The 24807-nt window shown below is 41.9% G+C and overlaps 1 protein-coding gene across 6 annotated transcripts in view; it reads left to right on the top strand.

Annotated features, from left to right (window-relative positions):
- ARFGAP1 (ARF GTPase activating protein 1) overlaps nucleotides 1-23218 on the top strand; it is a 33475-nt gene extending 10257 nt beyond the window's left edge. Inside the window, exons 3-14 of one of the 6 annotated variants that reach the window (XM_083744519.1) lie at nucleotides 1904-2013; nucleotides 2751-2922; nucleotides 3457-3557; nucleotides 4570-4659; nucleotides 5292-5388; nucleotides 6660-6716; nucleotides 8249-8281; nucleotides 10072-10101; nucleotides 12327-12383; nucleotides 15161-15220; nucleotides 17426-17502; nucleotides 18370-23218. In XM_083744519.1, the coding sequence (XP_083600645.1) occupies nucleotides 1904-2013; nucleotides 2751-2922; nucleotides 3457-3557; nucleotides 4570-4659; nucleotides 5292-5388; nucleotides 6660-6716; nucleotides 8249-8281; nucleotides 10072-10101; nucleotides 12327-12383; nucleotides 15161-15220; nucleotides 17426-17502; nucleotides 18370-18730 (1245 nt within the window). In that variant the 3' untranslated portion in view covers nucleotides 18731-23218. The remainder of the gene's footprint in view (nucleotides 1-1903; nucleotides 2014-2750; nucleotides 2923-3456; nucleotides 3558-4569; nucleotides 4660-5291; nucleotides 5389-6659; nucleotides 6717-8248; nucleotides 8282-10071; nucleotides 10102-12326; nucleotides 12384-15160; nucleotides 15221-17425; nucleotides 17503-18369) is intronic. The other 5 variants (XM_083744520.1, XM_083744521.1, XM_083744522.1 and 2 more) reach the window with 5 other exon arrangements.
- Nucleotides 23219-24807: the final 1589 nt, after the last annotated feature.

The raw sequence follows: 24807 nt of genomic DNA, 5'->3' as shown, positions 1-24807 counted from the left end.
TATGATTCAGCAGCAGTGAGTCATCTGCACCTCATGTTAGACACTTGCCTTTTGTGTGCTGCTCATATTAGCGTACAGATTTGCCTTTATGAACTCTCTTTCTGGACCAGTTGTCATAAAATGCCCTGTCGTCCTGATCAAACCGTATGATATCTGCATGTGCAAAATAAATATTGCAAGAATTCCTGCATTTAGTGTCATTGGGTAGCTGGGCCCTATTGCAGCAGAACTTCATGCTCGCACAGTGACTTCTGTACATTGGAGCAAGTTTATCGAAATAAAAGAAGCAAATAATCATTGATGGGGTTCAGTTGTGCTTGTTTGCAAGATTGTTCTTGAAAACCTCATGTAACATATTTTATTTCTTTATATAATATGATGTCCTGTAATTCGGTTAGAAAAGTCAAAGTACAGTTTGAAACTTAGGCTGCGTTCCATTTCCCATCTACTTCTTAAGTAAGTCCTGTTTAAATCAGTAGGATCAATTTACAGTCGTACCTTGGATCCCGTACACCTTGGTACTTGGATGTTTTGGCTCCTGAACTCTGCAAACCCAGAAGTGAGTGTTCTGGTTTGCAAATGTTCTTTGGAGCCTGAACGTCCAGTGGGGCTTCTGCGGCTTCCAATTGGCTGCAGGACCTTTCTGCAGCCAATGAGAAGCCACACTTTGGTTTCCGAACATTTTGGAAGTCGAACGGACTTTTGGAATGGATTCCATTCGACTTTCAAGGTATGACTGTACATCAGTGAGACTTGATTCTGAGGAAACATGCACGGAATTGCACTGTAAAAAACCGCAACCGGCTAAAAGAATGAGATCAGCAATATTTAATGCTAAGAGCCAATAAAATATTATAAGACTTGAGGTCTTTGGTGCTGTAGGGACTAAAAAAATGGCATCTATGCTATTCTATGTACTAGCTGATGATCTCTGATTTAAAAGGTTTATATTTTTTATTGTATATATTTATAGTTGTAAAGCACTTTGATATTTTTTATAAAATTGTGGTATACAAGTATTTTTTAAAAATAAATATAGGGGAGTTCAACAGATGGCAAAGTATCGCAGAAAAGCCCTTTTTAAGTCAGTTGGGTAGCAATAAGTGTGGGTACCCAGAGAGGTGTATCTGAATGTGATTTTGGTAATTGGGCAAGCTGATCTGGCAGTAGGCAGCCTTTCCGTCCATGCTCTAATGGAATGTTTCCATGTAGATATATTCTTGCAGGGCAGATTCCAAAAGCCACTGGCTGGATGTTATGTTTTAATTGGTGTGAGTAGTACTGAAGCACTTTAATACGAATAATTTGATTAGTGTGTTAGACTGAATGGCAGCCTGCAGCTTCTACTCCAAATAAGTTAGCAGACAGAGCAGGCTGTAAAGCTCTAATTATATATGTTGAGTACCGTTTTTATTTGCTTTAGCTGCTTGATACCGTTCCCTTTTTTCAAATATCTCCAGAGCAGCTTGAGAGTAGAAAATTAAAAATAAGAAATACATTTAAAACAAAATACAAATGCAGTAGTAGCAGCAAAGCCAACTGGAAGGCTGGCAAGATGAAAACAACCTTTCTACCTGGTGACAAAAGCATCGTAAGCTTGGTGCTGTGTGAACCTTTATGGGGAGAGAATTCCAGAGCTGAGATTCCACCACAGAACAGCTCTTATCTCCTGTCACCACCTGCTTGAACTCATGGAACCTGGAAAAGGGCTTCCAAGGAAGATTTTAATACATAGACAGACTTATGTGGGAAATGCAGACGTTAATACTCTTGGTACCACTATCAAAATAGCAAGGTTTGCTTTGTTTCGTTACTTCTAAATGACATTTTCATATCATTTCGGAGCTACTCACCTGGAGTAACTACTGAAAGCAGAAATAATTTCCCCCATTTTTTATTGCAGGTTTGTTTCGAATGTGGTGCATTTAACCCTCAGTGGGTGAGTGTGACCTATGGAATTTGGATCTGTCTGGAATGCTCAGGAAAGCATAGAGGCTTGGGTGTTCATCTCAGGTCAGTCATCAATGGTGATAACAAATACGTTTTCGTTGGGGATGAAACAAGTAAATGAAAATGTATATATTGGAACACATTGGCTGCATTCACATCCCACACGGAACCATGGCTAGCTTTCCATGCCCAAGCCGGAAGGAGCTACAGCGAGCCTTGGGCTCACGTGCTTTTGCTTCTCCTGCACAGCTGGGAGAAGGACTTTGAGAGTGTTTGCTCCCTGGATCTTGGCCTGTTGTGTTGTCTGGAGCAGGGATTGTGGTTTATCCCTAAGTTCGGTATGAAGAAGCCAGTTTCACAAACCAATTTGAAGGTGGCTTGCATTGAGCATACTCAATGCAAGCCACCTTCAAATTGGTTTGTGAAACTGGCTTCTTTAAACTATAGCCATAGGGATAAACTATGATCCTTGCTTCAGGTGACACAGCAGTCTGCTCTAGGCATTACTATGTCTGGATCCAGCTTGGTGTCTGATTTTTATTTTTTTGGGTTTTTTTTACATTTCAGAGCAACATCAGATTATTTATATAATGTGCATGTGTTTATGCTCCAGCTTTAACTTCAGCGGAGGTGTCTCCTAGTAGTGACATACACATAATTCACTTAGGAGTCTAAAATTGATCCCTGCCCCCCTGGTGATACAGAAGTTATTTTGGAAAGCTTTTGTTGCTGGTGTACAAAGCTGCTGATGCACAAAGATATTAACAAAGGGGTGTGGTGGTTGCCTTTCTGGTTCTCAGTTTTGTGCGCTCTGTCACAATGGACAAATGGAAGGACATTGAACTGGAGAAAATGAAGGCTGGTGGTAATCGTAAATTCCGGGAGTTTTTGGAGACTCAAGAGGACTATGATCCTTGCTGGTCACTGCAAGAGAAGTACAACAGTAAAGCAGCTGCACTCTTCAGAGATAAGGTAAATGTAATTAAACAATAATTTCAGCATTCTTGGACCATTCAACATTCATGTCAGTTTGATGCTTCTGGGGACAGTATAGGGAGGCAACAGCCCTTTCCTGCTAGTTATATCTCTTGTGTCTAGTATCCAGTCTCTGAACAGTGCAGTTCCATTTATCTCTGTGGCTAATGTCTGTTGATAGACATCTTCTCCATGAATTTTCCTAGTCCCTTTTTAAAAGGTCTTCTAAATAGATAGCTATTGCCATTTCTTATATTGACTTCAGCATGTTATTTACACTTTGGATGTGAATAGCTGGTTTCCTGGGCCTTGATAAAGCAGTAGGGAGCCTGGGTGGCCCTACAAACCTATCTGCTTCCATTCCCTGCTTCAGGAAAGTCTCTCTGTGGTGCTTTCCTCCCAGTCTCAGGGGCTAGGGAGTGGCATATCCTTTCACACAGAGCTTAGAAGCAGGCTACATCAAACCCATTCTCTGTTTCTGCTGCGCAGCAGCGAATAGAATTTGTGTCTTTAAGGTATTATTCTTTTTAGGTGGCAGCAGAAGCGGAAGGTAAAGAATGGTCTGTTGAAACTTCTTCTGCCAGAAACTGGACTCCACCTCAGCCCAAGGTTGCTCTGTCCTCAGCTCACCGGTAGAGATCTCTTTATCTTGCAGTGTGTGGTTGTTCTAAGGCTATTATGTTAACCATATGAAGGTGCTTAGACTAATGATGGAGCTGAATACTGGAGAATGTGCATGGCTATTACGGTTACCTGCAACATCGCATCTAGGGGGATGGGCCATGCTGTTACATTTTGTACAGTGGTACCTCAGGTTACATACGCTTCCGGTTACATATGCTTCAGGTTACACACTCAGCTATCCCATAAATAGTGTTTCAGGTTAAGAACTTTGCTTCAGGATAAGCACAGAAATCGTGCTCTTGGGGCGTGGCGGCAGCAGGAGGCCCCATTAGCTAAAGTGGTGCTTCAGGTTAAGAACAATTTCAGGTTAAGAACAGACCTCCGGAACGAATTAAGTACTTAACCCGAGGTACCACTGGACCTGTTACCAGGGAGATAGGAGAAGAAATGGGGCTGATGTTAGTCTTTAAGAAGCTGACCAAGGTTCTTCATTTTATTTTTGATCATTGCACATAGGAAGGCAGACCTCTTTTGTTTACTGTATTCATCAAATGTCTTTTTAACCTGGCCTTCATCTCAAATTTATTTAAGAGCGAGGTGCACCACAACTATGATGCATAAATTACATACAAAAATTAGTTAGAACAATCACAAGTATAAATCAGCATGACAAAAAGGCAGGCAAAATAACATTAATAAGACTCCAGGTTGCAGGGCTACAGCACTTAGACCATTAACGTTCCTAGTCACCTACAAATGGCTGGGTAAAAAAATTAAGTTTTTTACTTAATGCTGAAATTATAAGAGTGTCTGCACCAAGAGTACACCAAGAGGGGGAGGGGAGTGCATTCCACAAATGCTGTGCAATGTTTGCAGGATTATACCTTTTCTTAGCAAGGTTTGCTAATTTACATTTATAGATGCCCCATGCACTTTTCTCCAGTGCTTGTCAATTTCAGGTGGTCCAATTAATATGGCATAATAATGTTTGATGTATGGGTTTGTTTATTTTCTTTGCAGGAGCTCTGCTGGACAACCCCAGAATACTGGTGCCCCTTCTGACAAAGCCTTCGAAGATTGGTTAAATGATGATCTTGGCTCCTATCAAGGGTAAGAATCCCTTCTCCGTTAAATGTAGGGCTCCTTCGTTGCCAACTGTGATTGTCCTCTCCCCTGTGGTAACCACCCCTGTCCTGGATGCTCTGTACAAAGCTCCCGTCCACAAGATGCTGGGGGAAAAGGCTGCTTGCTTCACTGAGAACTCTTGCAAAACCAGCACAAGTCTCTCTCACACCCTCTAGTCCTCTGGGGAAAATAATAATAATAATAATAATAATAATAATAATAATAATAATAATAATAATAATTAATAATATAAAACAGTGAGAGGCAGGCCTTTCCTAAGTTGTTTGCCCATGAAAGAGAACTTGTGAGGATTTGTTGGACACCCAGCCAGATGGGCGGGCGGGGTATAAATAAATTATTATTATCCTCCTCCTCCTCATCTCACCAGGGAGACCCACAGACATTCCTCTCTCTCCTCCAACAATATAGGTAAAACAACCCTGTAGATAAAGCTTGCATCACTTGCTTCTAGTGGTTTAAGGTATAGCCTGTATTTGAGCTCAAACATGTAGCTTACTGTTTCATTTGGTTTATAGAATGCTTATGTTTTTTCCCCCACAGTATTGTCTTTTGATTATGAATGCCTTTTGCTCATTTTCTTGTGTGTTTTGATTCAGGGGTCAAGAAAATCGTTATGTGGGGTTTGGGAACACAGTTACACCTCCCAAAAAGGAAGATGACTTTCTTAATAATGCCATGTCCTCTTTGTATTCGGTAAGTAGCTGCTTTTCCTGTGCATACGCTGATATAAGATGCATTCTTATTCTTTCACTCTTCTGTTGCCAGCAAGCAAGCCAAGGTTCCCCATATTACATCATGTCTGAAACAACAATTTAAAAAGTAGAGACGACAGAGCACAATTTTAGACAGATTACTTCAACACTTGGAGTATGATGCTAAGAAATGAATAACCGTGCATCATAGAAAACAACCACAGTGGACAACTTGACTAATGGTGTGCTTGATTGCTTATCGGAATGGTAATCAAATCAAAATGATAATTTATCCACTTGCTTTGCTTTCTTGCCAGAATGCTTCTAGTGTTGATTTCGTTCATGTTTCGTTCCCCTTTCTTGCCTTCATGCCGGTCTTTCTAGAAATACTAGCGCAGCATTTTAAAATCAAATAACATGGGATTATTCTCCTTCGTTTTCTCTACCCTCTCAAAACATTCATTTTCACTGCAGTGACAAGCAACTCCCCAGTTCTTTTTCAAAATGGTTTTCAATGCATTTGAAAAGAGTACACTCTGAAATGTCACTGGCTTCCTCTACCTGCATAAAGGCTTCAGACAGGGAGAATGGCAGGAGGCTTCCCGGGCAGGAGAGAAACAGTAGGGAAAAGGGCTACTTGTTGTGGCTCCATTTTACAAAATCAACAGTGTCATTGTGTATGGTTAGTGTAGAAAAAAAAGAAGGAAACAAGAGAGGGGCAATCATGATTTGTAGAACTTGCTTGAACTTGAAGCTAAGAGCTGGTGACTTTCCAAACCAGGGAAACTTTCCAAACTACATCGGCTCCCCTGAATTAAGGAAACGATCTTTCCCTTATTTTGCCTCACCTTTCTACCTTCCTGTAGTGAAGCCCATGGATCAAGCAAGGGTTGCACGTTTTTATTATGGCTACCAGTCTTGGCCTTTGTGGAAGTTTAGGAGCTGTGCACTTTCAAACAAAGAGGCTGAGCTTACCAAGTATTGGAGTAGCGTATATGACAAGGTGGATGAGTCTGTGCTGTTACGATGCAGAGCAAAGGTGGGGAACCTGGGGCATTCCAGACATTTGGACTCCAACTCCCATCAGCTCCATCCAATACAGTCTGTCATTAGGGATGGTGGGAGATGGAGGCGAACAATGCCCAGAGGTTCCCCTCACCTGATACAGAAAGGTTATTAGATTTTCTCTGCACTTGGTTGTTGAAAGAAACGTTTTTGTTTTACCTTGGTAAGAATGGAGCAGGCCTAACCATTCTCTGCTTCTTCTTTCAGGGGTGGAGTAGTTTTACATCTGGAGCGAGCAAGTTTGCTTCTGCAGCTAAAGAAGGTGTAAGTAAACACTATAATCCAGCAAATGAACTTATCCAGCTTGCTCTGTGTAATGGAATTTCTCTTAGGAAGCTGACCTTTTACAGGCGAAAACCTAAAAGGAACCAAACAGCTGCAGCGATTGGCTCGGTTTGTTGCTTTCTCCATTCTGCTAAGGATGCCTTCAGATGCTCATTAACCACCCATTCACCTGATGATCATCTTCCCACATAAGTGCTTTTGAGGAATTGCTGTGTGGTGAAAGCTTTAAATGGCCATCCTAGCAGGAGGGTGACTGCTATCATCATGTGAGACATCAGGTCAACTGAATCCATCCTGAGAACTCAAAACTGTTGCATTGTAAAATAATCTGCTTTACAGGCTGCAAACTGTGCTGTCTGAAGAGGAGTTCAGACACCCCTCTCATCAGGTCAAACACTTTTAAAAGTCTTGCTGCACCATTCATACACCTTTCATCTAGCCACCTCATAGACCAGGCTGCTTTGCCCTGCCGCATGGCAGAGCCAGCCTTGGCTGTCAACCAATATCCTGTCAAGAACACAAGAACCCTTCTGGTTCATTCTGTTTCCAGCACAGCCAGCCCGATGCCTTTGGAAGCTCGCAATCTGGGCATGAAGGGAACAGCCTTCCCTTAATTTGTCTCTCGCTCTCTCTGTGTGTTTTCATAGATTCTCATATCCAGAAGAATATTGCCTTTTACAGTGGAGATTTGTTTTAGCTTTCAGGTCTGATAGCTGCTGTTACAGCTACTTTTTATGGATTCAGCTAGTCTCCTTAAAAAAAGAGAAACCATGCTAATTGATATATATGAGAAGTTACTTGTGGAATTTTCAAAAAGGCATGTTTTGGAAACGGCATTGATGCTTTAAAGTGGTTGAGCATCTTGGCTGTCCTTGATAGTAAATCTAATTTGTATCCAGTCCCCCCCCCCCACCTACTTTTTACTTATAAGAGCAAGCTGAAGCTGGAAAAAGAGGAGCATAGTGCTTCTCCTTGGCTGGTGTGAGGCATTTCTGTACTGGCAAAGAAGAAGCTCTCCCTCCGCAATTGTTTTTGGAGGTGCAGACTTCCTTTCTAGTGGCAAAATTATTTTAAAGAACATTTCTCTGGCGAATGGGATCCTCAGAACCCACATGGCCATATCACACGTGAGCAGAACATAAGAGGATGTGTACACACAATAACCTTGAAGTGTGGAAAGTTAGTTGTTTTTCTGCCTACAGCTTACAGCAGAGGGCGGGGGGGGGGATCAGTGTTTGGGTAATGCTAGAAGTCTTCCATTTGAAAGGATCCTAACAAAGCAAAGTTTTGATATTTGTGGCTCTTAAAACTTCCCCAGAGTGGTAAGCGTTTTGTAAGATTTTGAGAAACATAAGAATGTTATAATGTCAAGAGGGGAAGAAGTTAGGTTGCTTCGGTAAAGCCACAGAAGAATCTTGTGGCGCTGCAGTCCACATCATCAGTGTCTGTGCTTTGAATTGCTAAGGGGAAAATAAAAGACTGAAACAAACAATTTTTGCTTCTATTAACAGGCTACCAAATTTGGATCTCAAGCAACTCAAAAGGTGATTTTCACAAGTCCTTCTGTTATGTGGCTAACCCAACATTAAAAATCTTCACTGGTTCTCTTTTCCTCAGCAGTTTGAATTCTCTTGGAATATTTACAATCTCCCGGATCTTCTCTGAGAAACTGCAAATTAGGTTCCAGTGTCAGAGGTATTGTGATGAAAGCGTCATGTACTCTTAAGTTAGGAAGCAGATGAGGTATGTTTTGAAGCACAATAGAAAACAGAGATTGCACCTGTTGACTCATCAGACATTTATTTAGTGGTTTGCTACCAAGTTGCAGAATATCTACAACTGGATAGCAAGAATCTGCTCTAAAAAACCTATAAAACCACTCATCATCTTTGCACTTTGCACCATCGACTGTTTAAAAAACCGAGACAGCATACTGTTGCTATCAGGCATGTGTCTTTTCTTATTTTAATAGAGAATGTTGTGTCATACATCTAAATTGAACAGGGGTTCTGTTAATTCACTTTCCACTTATGGCTTATGCATATTTTACATTTTAGCCCATGGCTGCAGAATTTACTCCTTTGTCACGTCAAGCATTTCGCCTAAGGGAGCGGCGGAAAGCAATTCATTAGAAGTAAATAAATCTACAGAGAGGGGAATTGTAGGTTATGCAGTGTACGTAATGTGGAAACGGATTACAGCTTCCTCAGGTAAAATTATGTAGCCTGCAGTTAGTGTTGCAGAACCTCAAATATTGCTTCTCAATTAAGCAATAGCCTCCAGACTTGAATTGCCTCCTAATCAATGCACAATTTGCATAGATCATAACTTGGGGCTGGTTGATACTATGCTGGAATCTCTGTGGGACTGCCATAAAGTCACAGCTGGGAGATGCTCAGATGATGGTGCTATTATAGGAACTGAGGTGTTTACATGTGTGTAATGCCCACACAGAGAAGCTGGTTTATACAAATGATATCTGTGTGCGAGCATCTACAAGCTACAGGCTCAGTGGCAATCCTGCATGTTCCTTAGGTGCTTGCCTTGTTGGTGAAGGGAACACACTAATAGAAACCAGCTTCTATAAGAGCCTATTTGTACTAAAACAAACCTAAGCAATTTGTAAAAAGGTGTTGGCTGCACTTATATCAAGTTGTGCAAAGTAAAGGCTTTGGATTCTAGTGAGGACTATATCCTTGGGTGCATTCACATGCCCAGTGAAATTAATTCTTGTTTAACTGAAACCGTCTTGCAAGCTAAAATGGTGTGTCTTTCAAGGGAAAATTAAATCAGTATTCCTGGCAGATGTTGGCAGAACACAAAGCCTGCAGATATTTTCCCCTTCTGTAAAATATATAACGTTTGATATTGACATGATTTTCCTTTCCTGCCTTCTTACGGGAGTCATAGATCCTTATTTAAACCTCATTGAATGTCATATTAGTATCAACATGCATATTTATTCAAAATGCTACACTGGAGTTAACTTACCAGCCCTACTGAGAAGCCACCTCAGCAGCACTGCTGCCTTCTCAGTCGGTACATGATGGCAAATTTTCCCAATTAACAATTGGATCTGTTGCTTCCTAGCTCATGCTTACAAGCTGACTCTCGCTCTCATCCCTGACTATATAATTTTATTTTAGTTTATTTTTGACAATTTAGTTTGGCGTGGTAATCAAGAGACTAAACATTTTGCTTGTCGTTAAGGCACTGATGTTGGGATAAATATCATGCTTTCTTGCCAGGAACAAAAGAGTACATTAGATCTTTTGCTAAAAGCTGCTTCTTCTACCTTCCTTGCTCTCTTCTCTTGTGCTGCCTGGGTCTAAAGTTTTGGGGCCACAAACAGCAGGCAGATCCGGTAAAGCCCTCCCCTCAATTTTCATGCATGGGCGCTTTGTTACTGTGCTGAGTTTGTACATTTTGCTGCTAGCTGTCTTTTATAATTTCACTTTAACCCCCCTCACTTTGAAATCAAGTCATTTTTGTTGAACGGTGTTGTCTGCATCTTTCTGTAATGTCTCCTCCGGCTTGTTTTAAAATAGGCTGCATCAAGCAAGAGTCCTAAGTATATATTCCAATCCATACTATTTTGTAAATGTTGGATGTCAAAGGCTCGCTCCACGCGTGGGTTTATGGGATGAGCACTCAGGACTGAGGTGTATTCAGAACTGTATTTGCATTAGGGATGTATTTGGAAATGAGGTTAGCAATAGATGTTCCTCTGAAGGCTTTGTTCATGGGGGAAAGGGTGTTCAGCATTCAGTCAATGATCTGTCAAACCTCTGTCTCTTTCACAGGGTTAACAATTCCATCAGCTGCATATTGTCAGGAGAATAAGTTGTGCATATTCTGTGAATTGAACCAGACACTGGCCCTCATAATAAACAAGGGCATTGACTAGACAGACTTAGTTTAGGGCTGTGAACTTCCACACTATCCTGTTAGCATTAACAGGCATGGTAACAGATAAAGAAGATGCCAGCCACATTAGTCCAATACCTTAATTGTTTTCATTTCTAGTTTAACGTGGTGACAGATTAGATGAGGAGACTGTGGTATTAGGCAGGAAGATGAGCAGGGATATCCTCCAAGCTTTACAACTTAATCACACAGAAATTAAAAAATTGGTAAGGAAGAGTTCAGTCACTCATCCCATCCTTAACTCGCAATGCATGTAACTTTGCAGAGTAGGACAGGATTCAGGAGAAGAAGTGCAACTGTGTTCCTCCATAATACTTAGCATCCAATAAGAAATAGCAGCAAGAAATAACATTATTCTGGGAAACAACTGAAGGATGAGTAGAATGTTCTTGGTCTAAAGCAGGCACCCCCAAACCCGGCCCTCCAGCTGTTTTGGGACTACAACTCCCATCATCCTTAGCTAACAGGACCAGTGGTCAGGGATGATGGGAACTGTAGTCCCAAAACAGCTGGAGGGCCGAGTTTGGGGATGCCTAAAGGGACTACAGGTCATCTATTCCAATCCATATTCCCCAAAGCAGCTACTGTAGGGTCAACTTGGGCAGCCTAGATCTGAGTGTCATAAACATAATGGTACCAGTCCACAAGTGTATTCCTTCTCTTTTTAACCTCTAACCAATAATTCATTCTCTCCCTCCCTCCCCCCCTCCGTCTTCCCCCAATTAACTAGGTACAATTTCACACCATTTCATATTTCTAGTTGTAACACTTTATAGGTCTAGAGAAGCAGAACAGGGCAAAAGAAATTCATCTCCCAGACTAACAGGCCACACCTGAGGCACCAGAGTACAAAATCACACAAGGTTTTCCAGTTGCGTTTCACTTCTAGTTTAAAAGCCTTCTGCATCTCTTTGCTGTTTTTTTTCTACAAGTTATGTTTGTGCATCTTGACAAAGAGCATGAAAGTTAGGCTGTAGAATTGGGAAGAGCAGGTCTTCTGCATTCCCCGGCCACAGGAAATCTTCTCATATGGGCTTGCCATTGCTTGCGTAACTTCAGAGTATGTTCTGTGAAATGATTGCATTTCTCTTTCCAAAAGAACTTGCTGACTTCATGTTACTGTAGTGCAGTGATTGTGATCACCCAGTAGTTTCAGTGTGTTTAGCTTCCATGCCCCTCCAATAATTTTAAGCTAATGCCTACATGATATGGGCCATATTGTGTTCTTACATCTGAGTAATCTCACAGTGTGACCAAACCACTGAAGTTTTCTTGCGTGTGGCTGGAGCAGCATGGGAACTGACCTTTCTGCAGTGGCAGCACATTCACCCCTAAAGTAACCTTTGGTTTAGCAAGGATATTTTCTTTTGGTCTGTTGGGACTTGCTTAAAGGAACCAGTTCGAGGATACTGAAGCAGCCCTGTAGTCTTGTACATCTCAGTGTATTTCCCCGTCTCTTTGTGAATACACATTGTGTGCTTAAAGCTCACTCTCTCGCTTGTACCAGGCAAAGCTCAGGGCTCCTCTGTCCTGCTTTTGTCTTTTCTTTCTTTCTTCCTTTTCTTTGAAAGTCTAGTGGCTCCTTTCCGTGGCAATACATGTTAGATGTTTCCTATGAAGAAAAGTGTAACTGACTTTTGTGTTTGTTTTACTTTTAACTAGGCTTCAGAGTTAGGTCAGAGTATAAATGAAAATGTCCTCAAACCTGCACAGGAGAAGGTAACTTTGGAAATGAGTATATTGGTGATGGGAACTGAATACCATTTTCCTTCTTACACACATGAGCTTCTCCAGTGTGAAATTGTGTGCACACAGAGTGGCAGTACAATTCCTCCCCGATGTAGTCTAAAAAACACTTCCCTGTTGGTATTATCAAAAAACCAGGTTCTGGCATTATACTTCAAGAGATTTGCAGCCAAAGATCTGAGAGTCCAGTTCAAAAGGATGTGACATTGACATTTTCCCCTCATCCTTCTTGGCCGTTTAATTCGTCTGTCTCAAACACTTTGTTTATTTATTATCATAATATCCTGCCCTTCCTCCAAGGAGCTCAGGGTGGCTTACAAGCAACTATCTTACCTTTAAAAGACATCTGAAGGCGGCCCTGTTTAGGGAAGTTTTTAATGTTTGATGCTGTGTTGTGTTTTTAATACAGTGGTGCCTCGCAAGACGAAATTAATCCGTTCCGTGAGGCTCTTCGTATAGCGTTTTTTTCGTCTTGTTAAGCAAGCCCATTGACAGTTTAGCGGATTAGCACTATTAGCGGCTTTTAGCGGATCAGCTGATAAGCGGCTTAGCGGCTTAGGAAAAGGGGGGGAGGGGAAAAAACCCGCAGGAACTCGCAAGACATTTCGTCTTGCGAAGCAACCCCATAGGGAAATTCGTTTTGCGAAGTGCCTCCAAAACGGAAAACCCTTTCGTCTAGCGGGTTTTCCGTCTTGCGAGGCGTTCGTCTTGCGGGGCACCACTGTATTTGGTTGGAAGCCACCCAGAGTGGCTGGGGAAACCCAGCCAGATGGGCTGGGCATAAATAAATTATTATTATTATTATTATTATTATTATTATTATTATTATTAACCCTGTGAGGTAAGGTATTTTAAGGGAAAACATGGCAGGTCTAATGTCACCCATCCTGGCCACGTCAAGACTTGAACCTGGGTCTTCCTGTTCCTAGTCCAACACAATAATAGCACCCAAACACCAGCACTCTTTGGCCGGATCATGCCACTCCTTCCAACAGCATACCTCCCTAGGCCCTCTTTGAAGGGTTCCCCAAGATCCAGCTAGTTTTTTTAAAAAACCATAATCTTGCTTGACTTCCCTCCACTTCCCCTCTTGGTTTCATTGTTTGGTATTTATTCATGCAAGTCCATGAAACCTTATATGCCTAACAATCCAATTTTAAACCTTCATCTTAATACAAGTGGCATTTAAAGATCCAGCTAGTTTAACACAGGGGGCAGGGTTGCAAAGCTCGCTTCAGATAAAGCCCCCCAAAAGCTAGAAAATGCCATAGATAAATAATATGGGGCATTACTGAGTAATTTTCACAAATGCCTGACATAATAGAGACTTGGGACATGTTTGAACACTTAATTGAATACCCTAACATGGGCACTAGCCCATGTTACTGGGGATCCTAATCCCTGAGGCTGGGGCAGCTGCTAAAAAGCCCCTCCGCAAGCTGCTGTTCTCACGTTTCCCAGAGATCACAGGTGAGCTAAATACTGAAAAGGAGCCTATGTTAATATTTCATGGCGTGCAGAGAAGGCTTTCCCAACCTGGTGCTTAGGATGTTGTAGAACTGCAGCTCCTGCCATCCCTGATCTTTGCCCATGCTAGATAGCCCTGACGGTAGCTGTACTCCAAAACATCTGGAGGGACGCGAGGCTGGGAAAGGTGGTACAGAGAAATATATTTTCAGAATCATGTTAAATAATTCCATTTTGATCAAGTATTGGTTGTTCCCATGAATATGATTCAGTTGGGTGTTTCAGCTTTCTGAATTTCAGACTCTGCAGTGTGATTTTTATAGTCTCTGTTTATTAATAGCAACCTGTCAGGTTATGTCCATTTTGCAGACAAGGAAGTGGGGCTAAAATAAATTTAAAAAGTGGGGTAAAATAAATAAAATGCAAAAGCTTATGCAACGAGTGCAGAGTTGAACTCAGAACCCTGGTGGTATTCTAGCTTGTTGAACCCCTAAGATTATTCACTTTTACTCTAGGCCAGTGGTTCCCAATTAGCTAAGTACTACAGACCCCCTGTTTTTCACAAGCCAAACCATGCACCCTCTACTTTTGAAAATGTTGGTATCTCTGTGGTAGTGTTGGTTATGTGAATGGTGCCACCATACTCTCTCACATGTCCCAGTGCAAAACTTTGGGGCCACGCTCCTGCATGAGTCTTGTAACTCATGCGAGAGCACAGTGTCAAAAAATGTGTAGTTTTGGGGCACCGTGATCTCGGCTGAGAACGAGGGACTTTTTCAGCCCCTGGTCCATCAATGGCAGTTCTCCTCTAAAGACACAATATTGCTAAATTAAAGGTAGAATAATTAAGTTTTGAGGCTTATAATCTGTACTGCATCAATTGCAATTTTTTGAACCGAGTTAGATATTCTTTTAGATGTCATCGGACATCTTAGGAGGGGCTCTGAATAATGTGTAAAGTTCTAAATAAGGAATGCATTTATGGTATAAAAAAATAATATGATTATACTTGTAAGAATTGCCTCACTTTTTAAAGTAAGTGCTCATCGTGCCATTGGTTTCTTGATTGCTTAGTATGCTGCATCCAAAGTCTTTGGGTCCCCCAAGGAATATTAATTCCAGAGTTCTTAGCAGATAACCTTTTAAAAGTAACAAACTCTCCTGACCTCATTGTCTGTGGAATGAAAGATTTGTGTTAACTTTTGGTGCAAATAGCATTTTTCTCAGGTGGTTGTGGCATCATTTTGTTCTGCGCCTAACTTTGGACATCTTGATTCATGTAGGTAAAAGATGGAAAAATTATGGATGATGTTTCCCAGGGAGTCTCGCATTTGGCTTCCAAGGTACGATGTGGCCTTCCTAGCGGATAGGAGGCCAGGAATTAAGCGAGTCTCCATATTCCTTAGGCATGTTGTGCTCCAGCGCTAGAAGCAATTTCTCCTGCAGCAACGCAGCATTGAGAAACAGCTGTCTATTCTGTTGTTGTTTATTTAGGCCCAAGTCACATGTGTCACTGAAAGTGATTGGGTTGCATCTGTTTTGCATGGAAATCAGTTTGACTATGACCTCACATGCAAGGAGCCGGCATTTATGCTGTGGCTGAACAAATCATTGAATGCTACAGCAATGTGTGAACCAGGCTCATGTGTGAAAACTGACTCCCTCGATATCTAGTAAAGGGTGTTTCATAAATGGTACGTGTACCATTGATGTGACAAAAATCACTTTCCTGTGAGCTCACAGGATGCATTTCTAAAACAAATTCTCTTCCTCATTATGAAACATAGCAATGGGTGGGCCAATGACCAGCCATAAAGCTTGCAAAGGAATATGGAAACAGCTTAAATTGAATACAAAGACTTCTAAATTTTGCTAATATACGTGCCTTCTCCCTTTCTTCTGTTCTTGCTGCCAATGCTTTATAAAACCGGTAAGTGCTGATGCTTCCTAGTTTTAACTATTTTTCTCTTGAATGCTTTGATTTTAAAATTGCTCTGATGCTTTTTTAAGAAAAGCAGTGTGTAAAATTCCTTGGAAAGATGTACAGTGGTGCCTTGCAAGACAAAATTAATTTGTTCCACAAGTCTTTTCGTCTTGTGAGTTTTTCGTCTTGCGAAGCACGGTTTCCCATAGGAATGCATTAAAAATCAATTAATGCTTTCCTATGGAAACCGCCTTCAGACCAGGTCCGGGGACAGTCTGTCCCCCGACCTCTTCTGAAGGCTGGCGGGGGGCAAAAGTCTTTGCTCCCCCCGCCTGCCTTCAAAAGCCATCCGGGATAGCGGGAAGCGCTTCCCTGCTATCCCGGACTGCTTTTAAAATGCTGGCGGTGGGGAGCAAAGCCTTTCGGCCCCCGCCGGCTTTCCTGGACCTCTTCTGAAGGCCGGAGGGGGGGGAAAGGCTTTGCTCCCCACCGCTAGCACTTAAAAGAGGTCCCCGGAGATTTCCCTATGCGCTTTCTTCTTGCGAAGCAAGCCCATAGGGAAATTCGTTTTGCGAAGCGCCTCCAAAACCCTTTCGTCTAGCAGGTTTTTCATCTTGCGAGGCGTTCGTCTTGCGGGGCACCACTGTATAGCGTCAGTACTTTTCGTAGCTCTGGTATCGGTGGTGAGCTCACCTTTCATGAACATGTTGTGTTTGTCCCTAATAATAATAATAATAAATTTTATTTATATCCCGCCCTCCCCAGCCAAAGATGGGCTCAGGGTGGCTAACAACAATCAAAATAGTCCAACATTCTAAAAACATTCATTATAAAATTAATTAAAATCAAATTAAAATCAAATTGATGGCAACCATCAAGCAAAATTCTGTGCAGATTGCCAGAGGAGGGGGTCAGGCTGCGCCCTGACCAAAGGCCTGGTGGAACAGCTCTGTCTTGCAGGCCCTGCGGAAAGATGTCAGGTCCCGCAGGGCCCTAGTCTCTTGTGACAGAGCGTTCCACCAGATTGGAACCTTATATGAAAGGTTCCCAAACTCTGGCCCATGGAGAGTTGGTGGCCAGCAAGCTTCACCCAGGTGGTCCCTGGGATTTATGGTTGAAGATAAGAGACGGCGCATCCGTTGGATAAGACATTTATATTCGCTTCTAATTACATTTGTTTGCTTCTTTTATTTATTTTATTGTGTTACAAATTGGAATTCAAATTGCAATACAGTGAAATGCAGTACTGTATATAATAAATAAAAGAAATCGAAATCAAATTAGAATCCATACGGCATCTACCGCACTGCATTAAAATTGTTGCAGCAGGCAGAAAAATCATTAAGTGGCAGCTTTCCAGGTTCTTCATCTGAGCCTATCAGCTAATCTTAACGTTTTAAGGCTTGGCCTACTTTGCTAAGAGTCTGGTCCCTTTGACTCAGTGGCTCAAAGCAGAGTGTCTTCTAGTTTCTAGAGCTCCACTTTCAGAGGCAGGTGATTAAGCTGGTTTTGCCGCTCTTCCGTCACGCCAACTCCCCCAAAATGATATTTTGTCACAAATGATGTTTTTGTAATCTTCCTGTGGGTTTTCCTTCTCCATTTTGCCCCAATCTCTATTTCACAGGTCCAGGGAGCAAGTAGTAAGGGATGGCGAGATGTTACCACTTTCTTTTCTGGAAAATCAGATGAGTCTTCTGAAAGGTACCCCTCTTTGTGTATTTGTGTTAGATGTGTACTCTCCAGGCTTCCATGTCTCACATATCTGTTTTGATTGGCAGCTGCCGTGGCCAAAGAACACAGACATGGTTGTATTCCATTTTTTAAAAGGATAATCCTTCTAGAATCCAGTGGGTGTAAAACCCTTTTATTAGACCTATATGTCCCTTATTCATTTTCTTCTGACCTTTTCCAAATGCTCAGAAACATGTTTACAGCATTTTAAAACATGAACACGACTTGAAACAACTGGCACCTTTTCTCCCAAAACCATTATGTTCAAATATGCTTGCTTATGGTCTCACACCATTCTTAAAAACTTAAGAAAATTAAAATTTGAGAGGTTGAGACAACCTGTTTTGTATGCTGCTCTGTTTTATTTGTGGTATATGCACTTGTTCTGTTTTTAATCTGGCCTTTAGGAAATGTTATTGAATGTAATTGTTGTAGTTTTATGTAAACCACTCAGAGATTTTTATTACGTGAAATGGCATGCACATTTTATTATTAAATAAACCAGACAACTCGTGATACCCCTCTCCTAAACTTCATCACTGCTGTCTATAGGGTATTTCCATCCCATCCCATCATGGATAGCATAGTGTTGCCTCCCTGCAATATTTACATTGCAGTGACTCCAGAGTTGGCTTTAGCTGGGGATATGGTGGAGCCTACACAAAAGCACATGTACACACAGCTACGTTTTCGCGCTTTCGCTTCTAAGGTGGAGATTGAATAGTGTAGCATAACAGCAGATCAAGATCCGAGACTGAACACGATAGCAGCCCTTCTGATCCATTCTGTGCTGAAATGAACTAGTCTTCTGTTCTCCTGTGTTTTCTTCCTTGAAAGGCCGCCAGAGGGTGACAGCTACCAGAACAGCAGTGGTGAAGGCTACCAGAACAATGCAGTGGATCAAAGCTTTTGGGAGACCTTCGGCAATTCGGATCCGCCCAAAACCCACAAGTCCCCAAGCAGCGACAGCTGGACGTATGTGGACAATTCTACCGAGAAGAAGAGCTCTGATAGCTGGGATGTCTGGGGGTCGGGGACAGTCTCCAATAACAAGAACAGTAACAGTGACAGCTGGGAAAACTGGGAGACCAACTGGGAGAATGCAGCCGGGGAGGGCAAAACCAAAATGACCCCTAAGAAGACGACAAAAGAATCTTCTTCAGCGGCTGAAGAAGGCTGGGATAACCAGAACTGGTAGGACTTGTATCCCTGTCCATCATGGCAGAGGGAAAAGTCATACTTCTGATGGAAAGGTTTCCCATGTAACTGGATTAACGTCCTTGTCATTTTTGGGCCTGTTTAAACCTCATGCTTACTGTTCCATTCTCTTTCCACTCCTGTTTACAACTACTACAAAAAAAGACATTGGTTTGTAGATTCTTGTAATTACCATATGAAGACGTGTCTCTCCCATGGAAATGACCTTGTGCATTCTTAGATATATTCTCACCATGCTGCTGTTGTATGCGGAGCATGCCGACTTCCTAAAGCGAGAGCCTGGAGGAAGTAAGCCCATGCAAGCATACTTTCATAGCACAATGCTGCATGTGTAGTCTTGCGAGATTACCCAGCTTCTCAATGGAATTTCAGGTGAAGTTCTGGAGAACTTCTGGATAAGCTGATATGAGTGTGTCTTCAACTGATTGCAGATTACTGAACTGATTGCAGATTAGTGGACTGAGACTGAAGTTGCCGGGGTGGGTTTGAAACAATACAAAATGGTAATTAAGATGCTGTTGAAGCAGTTTTTAGATTTATCAAGGTGTGAAAGGAAAAACAATAACTCTTTACCTTATTCAGCTAAATCTCTGTCGCAGAAGAAACAAGGTTTGAGCTTCTTCCGTATGAACTCTTGGAGAGTCAAGAGCAAGATACTTCCTTTTCCTGCCCTTGGTAGTTTCCATTTCTTTTTAAAAATTAAATGAAAAATGTCACATTGTTTTTGTTCCCTCAAAGGTTCCATTTGCTCTTTTTGGTTTTTACCAGAACTGCCTGCTATCAGAAATGACGAAGTGTTTGGAAGGATTAGACAAGATAGTTAAACAGAACTCGTGAATGAAAGAAGCAAATTTCTTGAGCAACCGAACATGAGTTTGGTACTTTGACTGCATTTATAGATAAAATCAGTATATAAGATTCCAAAATAGATTCCTCTCCCTTCCCCCCCTCCCAAACAAATCAGAAGGAAGCTAATGAAGTTTCATCATGTTGGCTGCTTTGCATGACTTTTGAGAAGAATTCAGGTATTTATTTCTACAGGTCTTAATGTATGTTATTGATGCTTGTGGTCAAGAGATCTTCTTTTGTCATCTGTCTCCCTTTGTAATGTGTTACAGCATAGCATGACTGCTAATGTTGTGAGAAGCTCCTGGAAAACTTGGGATCATGGTGTAATGGGTTGAATTCCAGTGTGGATACCAGAATCGCAGGAGAGTGGGGGGGGCGCTCCTCTCATACCAGTGTGGAAATTTTGCTTGCAAACCTACATTTCAAATGTTTGAATCTCTGCCCAAGAACGCCTTTGCATTGGCAGGTGGACTATTTCTGGGGTTCCGTGGACCTGAGCCTGGTCTTCTGATAAGCTTTTGCACAGACTTAGACCTCCAGAAGTCAGCTAAGGTTGTCTGCTGTATATAACTGTCCACACACACACACAAACACACACACACACACACACACACACACACACACACACACACACAGTGAACTTACCCACTAAGTATTAATAGTTTCCTAGGATTTTTGTGTATTGTTTGGTATGTCAGTATCTACTTTGTAAAGAAATATGACCTTGTTGGCTTGTTCTGCCGTACTTAATCACTAGCCTTTCAAGCTGCCAACTGAAATGTTCTTCGAGTATTTTCATTGTTTATGCTCTGCCATCCTCTGCTCTCAACAGTCTAGCGCCCTTTCAGTGAGTCTGTGGTGCTTCCCTGTGCCAGACAGATTCCTGTGTCCTCTTCTGAGATCTCTGGCCATGTAAAACGGCTCCTTTAAAAAAAGGGAAAAGTCAGGACGCAGTGAGAGTTAACGCCTTTCCTTAGTGTTGGTTCTGACATTTTTTGTAAACACCATGACCCATTGAGTGGTATTTTTTTACTCCCCTCCCTGTTCTAAAGATAACATCATGGGAACTTAATTGCATGTTCAACATGTAGTGGCTGGCGTAAATTTATACCTGACCCTTTTTATCTGCTCTATTTAGTACATGTTTGCTGCCCGAGTGACAGAGCCAATGCATGTGCTCTGCAGATCTGCTATACCCATGATTTGGCAGGAAATCTTTTGATTAAAGCATCACAGTAACAGGGTTGGGAAAATGTACTTTGAGCTCACTGCTGACATAGTCGACCTGAATTAATATTAACTCCTCTGCATCATCTTGAATTGCTTTGTTACTCTTATTTTCTGCCACTCCCCAAAATATCCATACGTTCCTAGTCTGTATGAACAAATGAATGTTATATTTGTAAAATAATAATAATACGCCTCCTCTCCTGTTCTCACCGTTTTCTCCAAACCTAGCAGATTTTTCTCTGCTCTTGTAATACTTTGTCATTTCAGATGTATCTACCCTTCGAGATCAACACTTCATCAGTCACATTCTTAAATGAACCATTGGTGGTGCTGACATCTTAGTAAAACAATGCACAGGAAAGGTTTTGATGTCAGAGCTCAAGGTGCCCTATTTATTCTTCCGAAATCATGATCAATTCTTACAGAGAAGGGTAGCATGCAGTTGCTGGGGAAGGGATGAAGCTGCTTTTGATTCACCTTTAGTCACAATCTCAGCAAGGCTGTATCTGTTGTAGCCTTAAGAATGGCCACTTGACCGATTGCCTGTGGCAGGGAATCTTTTTTTAAATCAAAAGTTTTGTTTTTAAATGTCACTGATGCCTAGCATGTATGCATGAGCCGGTGGACTTGGAAATATGCTTTTAAGCTAATGCGTTTGACCGCAAATCTGGCCTAGGCAATCATACAGGTTAATGAAAGGGTATGGTGCTCCAGTGAGCAAAATCTGAATTGGCAGAGTGATTGCAGCATTGAATATAGGCCTTCTCTCCTGTTGTGTTACTTCTTTCTTTTGAAAGGGTTGATTCCTCCACCCTCAGCTCACTTTTCTGACTATGAACTACCTTTCAAATCTCTCTATACTGCAGGTTGAAAGATGTGTGCAGAAACAGCACAGCCATTGCTTATTTGAGAAAAGCTTAATTGCATTATAAGAAATCAGTTTTTTAAAGCCATTCAATGCAAATGTATTAGACTAGGAATCAGAGAGTTACTTTCACACTATTCTTCCTTTCAGAAATGTGCTGCTTATTTAGCTTTTTGGAGAGGTGGGGTTGATGAGAATTTAAAGGGCTTTTTTCAGGGAGAAGAAGAAACAACACCCTTTGATGCTGATCTACCCCCAAACCCTAAAAACCACATGGTATCTCTCAAGCAAGAATGATGCAGTTGCAAATGGGTTGCTGTTTTTTTTAAAAAAAAAATGTGTGAGGAAGCACTATAGGGGGGATACCTGGCTTGCATGCCTGTTCCTACAAAGCTGAAATGGGAGAACTAGAAATAACCCCAGCATTATGATTTCTGTTTAATACAGTGCATGGCAATAGGAGATAAACCCATGGTACAGCATCATTTAAGTAGCGTGGGCTGGGCTGGCTACATGAATAGAACCAAGTCTCTAGACTACTCACCTGTCCTAAATGGCACATGAGCTGCTCTATCCTGCCTTTTCTTTCTGAATTGAGGTCCAGCCACCTCTGCGCTGACCTCTCTCAGTGCCAATTCAGCTGCTTCATTCCTGCACAAAGCACTGCACAAGTGCTTTGGAAGATGTGATTTGGAGTGGAAAATACACAAACGTGGGTGAACGTGGGTGCCAGACTCCATTGCCTGGCTATAGGGATTTAGCTAATAATATGAGGGTTTGGCACTCCGTTCTAACTTTTTCCGAATGATTCCCTCAGCCCTTGGAAATCAGCTGTCTGCGAGATGGAACAATTAAGCAAGCCATGTGGGCTACCAAAAGCCCTTCCGCATGCCAGTAGGGCAGCGCCCCAGCAAAATTGCCAGGTTCCTCTTTGGGGCAATAAAGAGCCATTTGTAAAGGTGGGCGTTTTTAATCACACAACCAGGTGTCTGTAGTGCTGGGGTTCACGATTTAAGACCTCTTTCTGTACAGTCTTGCTGGGATCTCTTCATATCCTCCAAGAATCTAGCACCCCCCAACCCTCGTCTAACATTCCATGGGTAGAAATTTTTTATGTATTGGTGTAGTAATTTGTGCAATAACTTTAAAACTGTGAGGTGAACCTCCTCTTGATCCAGAAAGCCTCTCTGTACATTTGACTTAAATGGGACAGAAATAAAGTACCAAAGGAGGATTCTGCCCAAAGCTTTTGAATACAGAAGGGATGGCTTTGAGAGATGTATCTGAGGTTCTTAACCTTCCTTTGCATTCTAGGTTGGAATGACTGGTCTTTGGGTCTCTCTTTAAGAGAGGCGGGGAGTTGTGGGACATGAGAAGCCTTTCAGTTTTCCTGCTGTGTATTTGTGAAGTTCACAGGACCTGTGAGCACTATTCCTTGTTCTGTAAAGTGGTACTGAACTTGAACCTACAGTGTCATCTTAAAAGCAAAATAAAACAATAAAGCAAGAGATATGGAACAAAGCAGCTCACGTTGCCTGAAGACTGACTTTAGAAATAAAGACGAAAATGATACTTGTTGTCTTGATGATAATAATAATAATTTTATTATTTATATGCTGCCCAGCTGACTGGGTTGATTGAACCATGAGCCCTATGGAAGCTCTATCCCTATCCTGTCTTTTATTTTTAAATGGAATTGCGCAATCACACTTAACACTGTTACTTATTTCTATTACATTGCATATATATTCTACCTTTCCTCCAAGTTGCTCAAGGTTAGGCAAAGAGACGATGATGGTTCCAAGGTCACCCAAGCAAACTTCATGACTGAGTTAGGGCGTTGAACCCTAGTCTCACAGCTCATCGTCCAGCACACTAAACACTATACCACACTGAGACACTGCCCCAGACTCCCAGTACAGTGGTACCTTGGGTTAAGTACTTAATTCGTTCCGGAGGTCCGTTTTTAACCTGAAACTGTTCTTAACCTGAAGCACCACTTTAGTTATGGGGGCCTCCTGCTGCTGCTGCGCCGCCGGAGCACAATTTCTTTTCTCATCCTGAAGCAAAGTTCTTAACCTGAAGCACTATTTCTGGGTTAGCGGAGTCTGTAACCTGAAGTGTATGCAACCTGAGGTACCACTGTAGTTCGTTAATGGCTACCTGGCTGTTTTTTGATGGGTGGGTGGAATTCAACTACTTAACTAATGTTCTGCATTAAGCTCAAGTACTTTTACAAAGTACAGCTTTCTCTACATGCTCGGGTGTTGGTTGACCCTAATATAGATGTTTCCTTTTTGAAAGGCTTCAAAGAATACAGACTACAAGAAGTCTGAAAGGCACATCCGCTGAAAATAGGCTGATGTGCTGGTGGCTTTCAAATGCCTTGAAAATTCAAAAAGATGGTTCACATGCTCCATGAGAGCAGCACAGGAGGCAATAGGTTTTGCTGAGCTTTGTAGGGAGGTTTGCTAAATCTCTGGGAGCTTCCATCTAGAGGTTGCTAAATGATTTGGAGAGCACCCAATTTTCCCGTTTTAGGAAAGAAATTACTGTGCAAATGTTGAATAAGCAGGAAGCAATTGAAATGTGGCTGAAAAGAAAAGATAATCCAAAAATTGGCAGGGGAGTAGAATCGCAAGTAATTGAATGGCTGATGGAGACTTGACTGGGAGATTGACATGAATATGTCCTAAAAGGCTGCTTATGTGATGCAGCCCTATTGTCTGGATTCACCCCACAACCCCATCTTTTCACTGGGACTCACTTTTCTACCGAATTTTCTCTGTTTCTCTTGCAATGATGCTCATCTGTTAAAACTTCATGTAATATTGCATCATTGAGAATTGGGAGCAGGGTTGTCCCATAAATGCAGAGGTCTGATTGCCCTTCCCCATGTTGAAAGGTATAGTTAGACCAATATTTTGTGAGCATCCTTAGGAAGTGCTGCCCTCACACTTTTCACTGCTGGATTCCAGTGTGACAGGAAAACACTCTTCACATAGACTCGGTTTATTTTCATTGATCTAAATCCAGTTAAAGTCCCATGACTTAAAGATGTGTGCTGTTTTAGCCCTGTTGGATCACAGGATGTGTGGTATGTTTTCCTGAGC

This window comes from Podarcis gaigeae (assembly GCF_964106915.1).
Source record: "Podarcis gaigeae genome assembly, chromosome: 6".
Lineage (NCBI taxonomy): Eukaryota > Metazoa > Chordata > Lepidosauria > Squamata > Lacertidae > Podarcis > Podarcis gaigeae.
The sequence above is the reverse complement of the archived record's forward strand: the minus strand, read 5'-3'. Positions and strand labels throughout refer to the sequence as shown.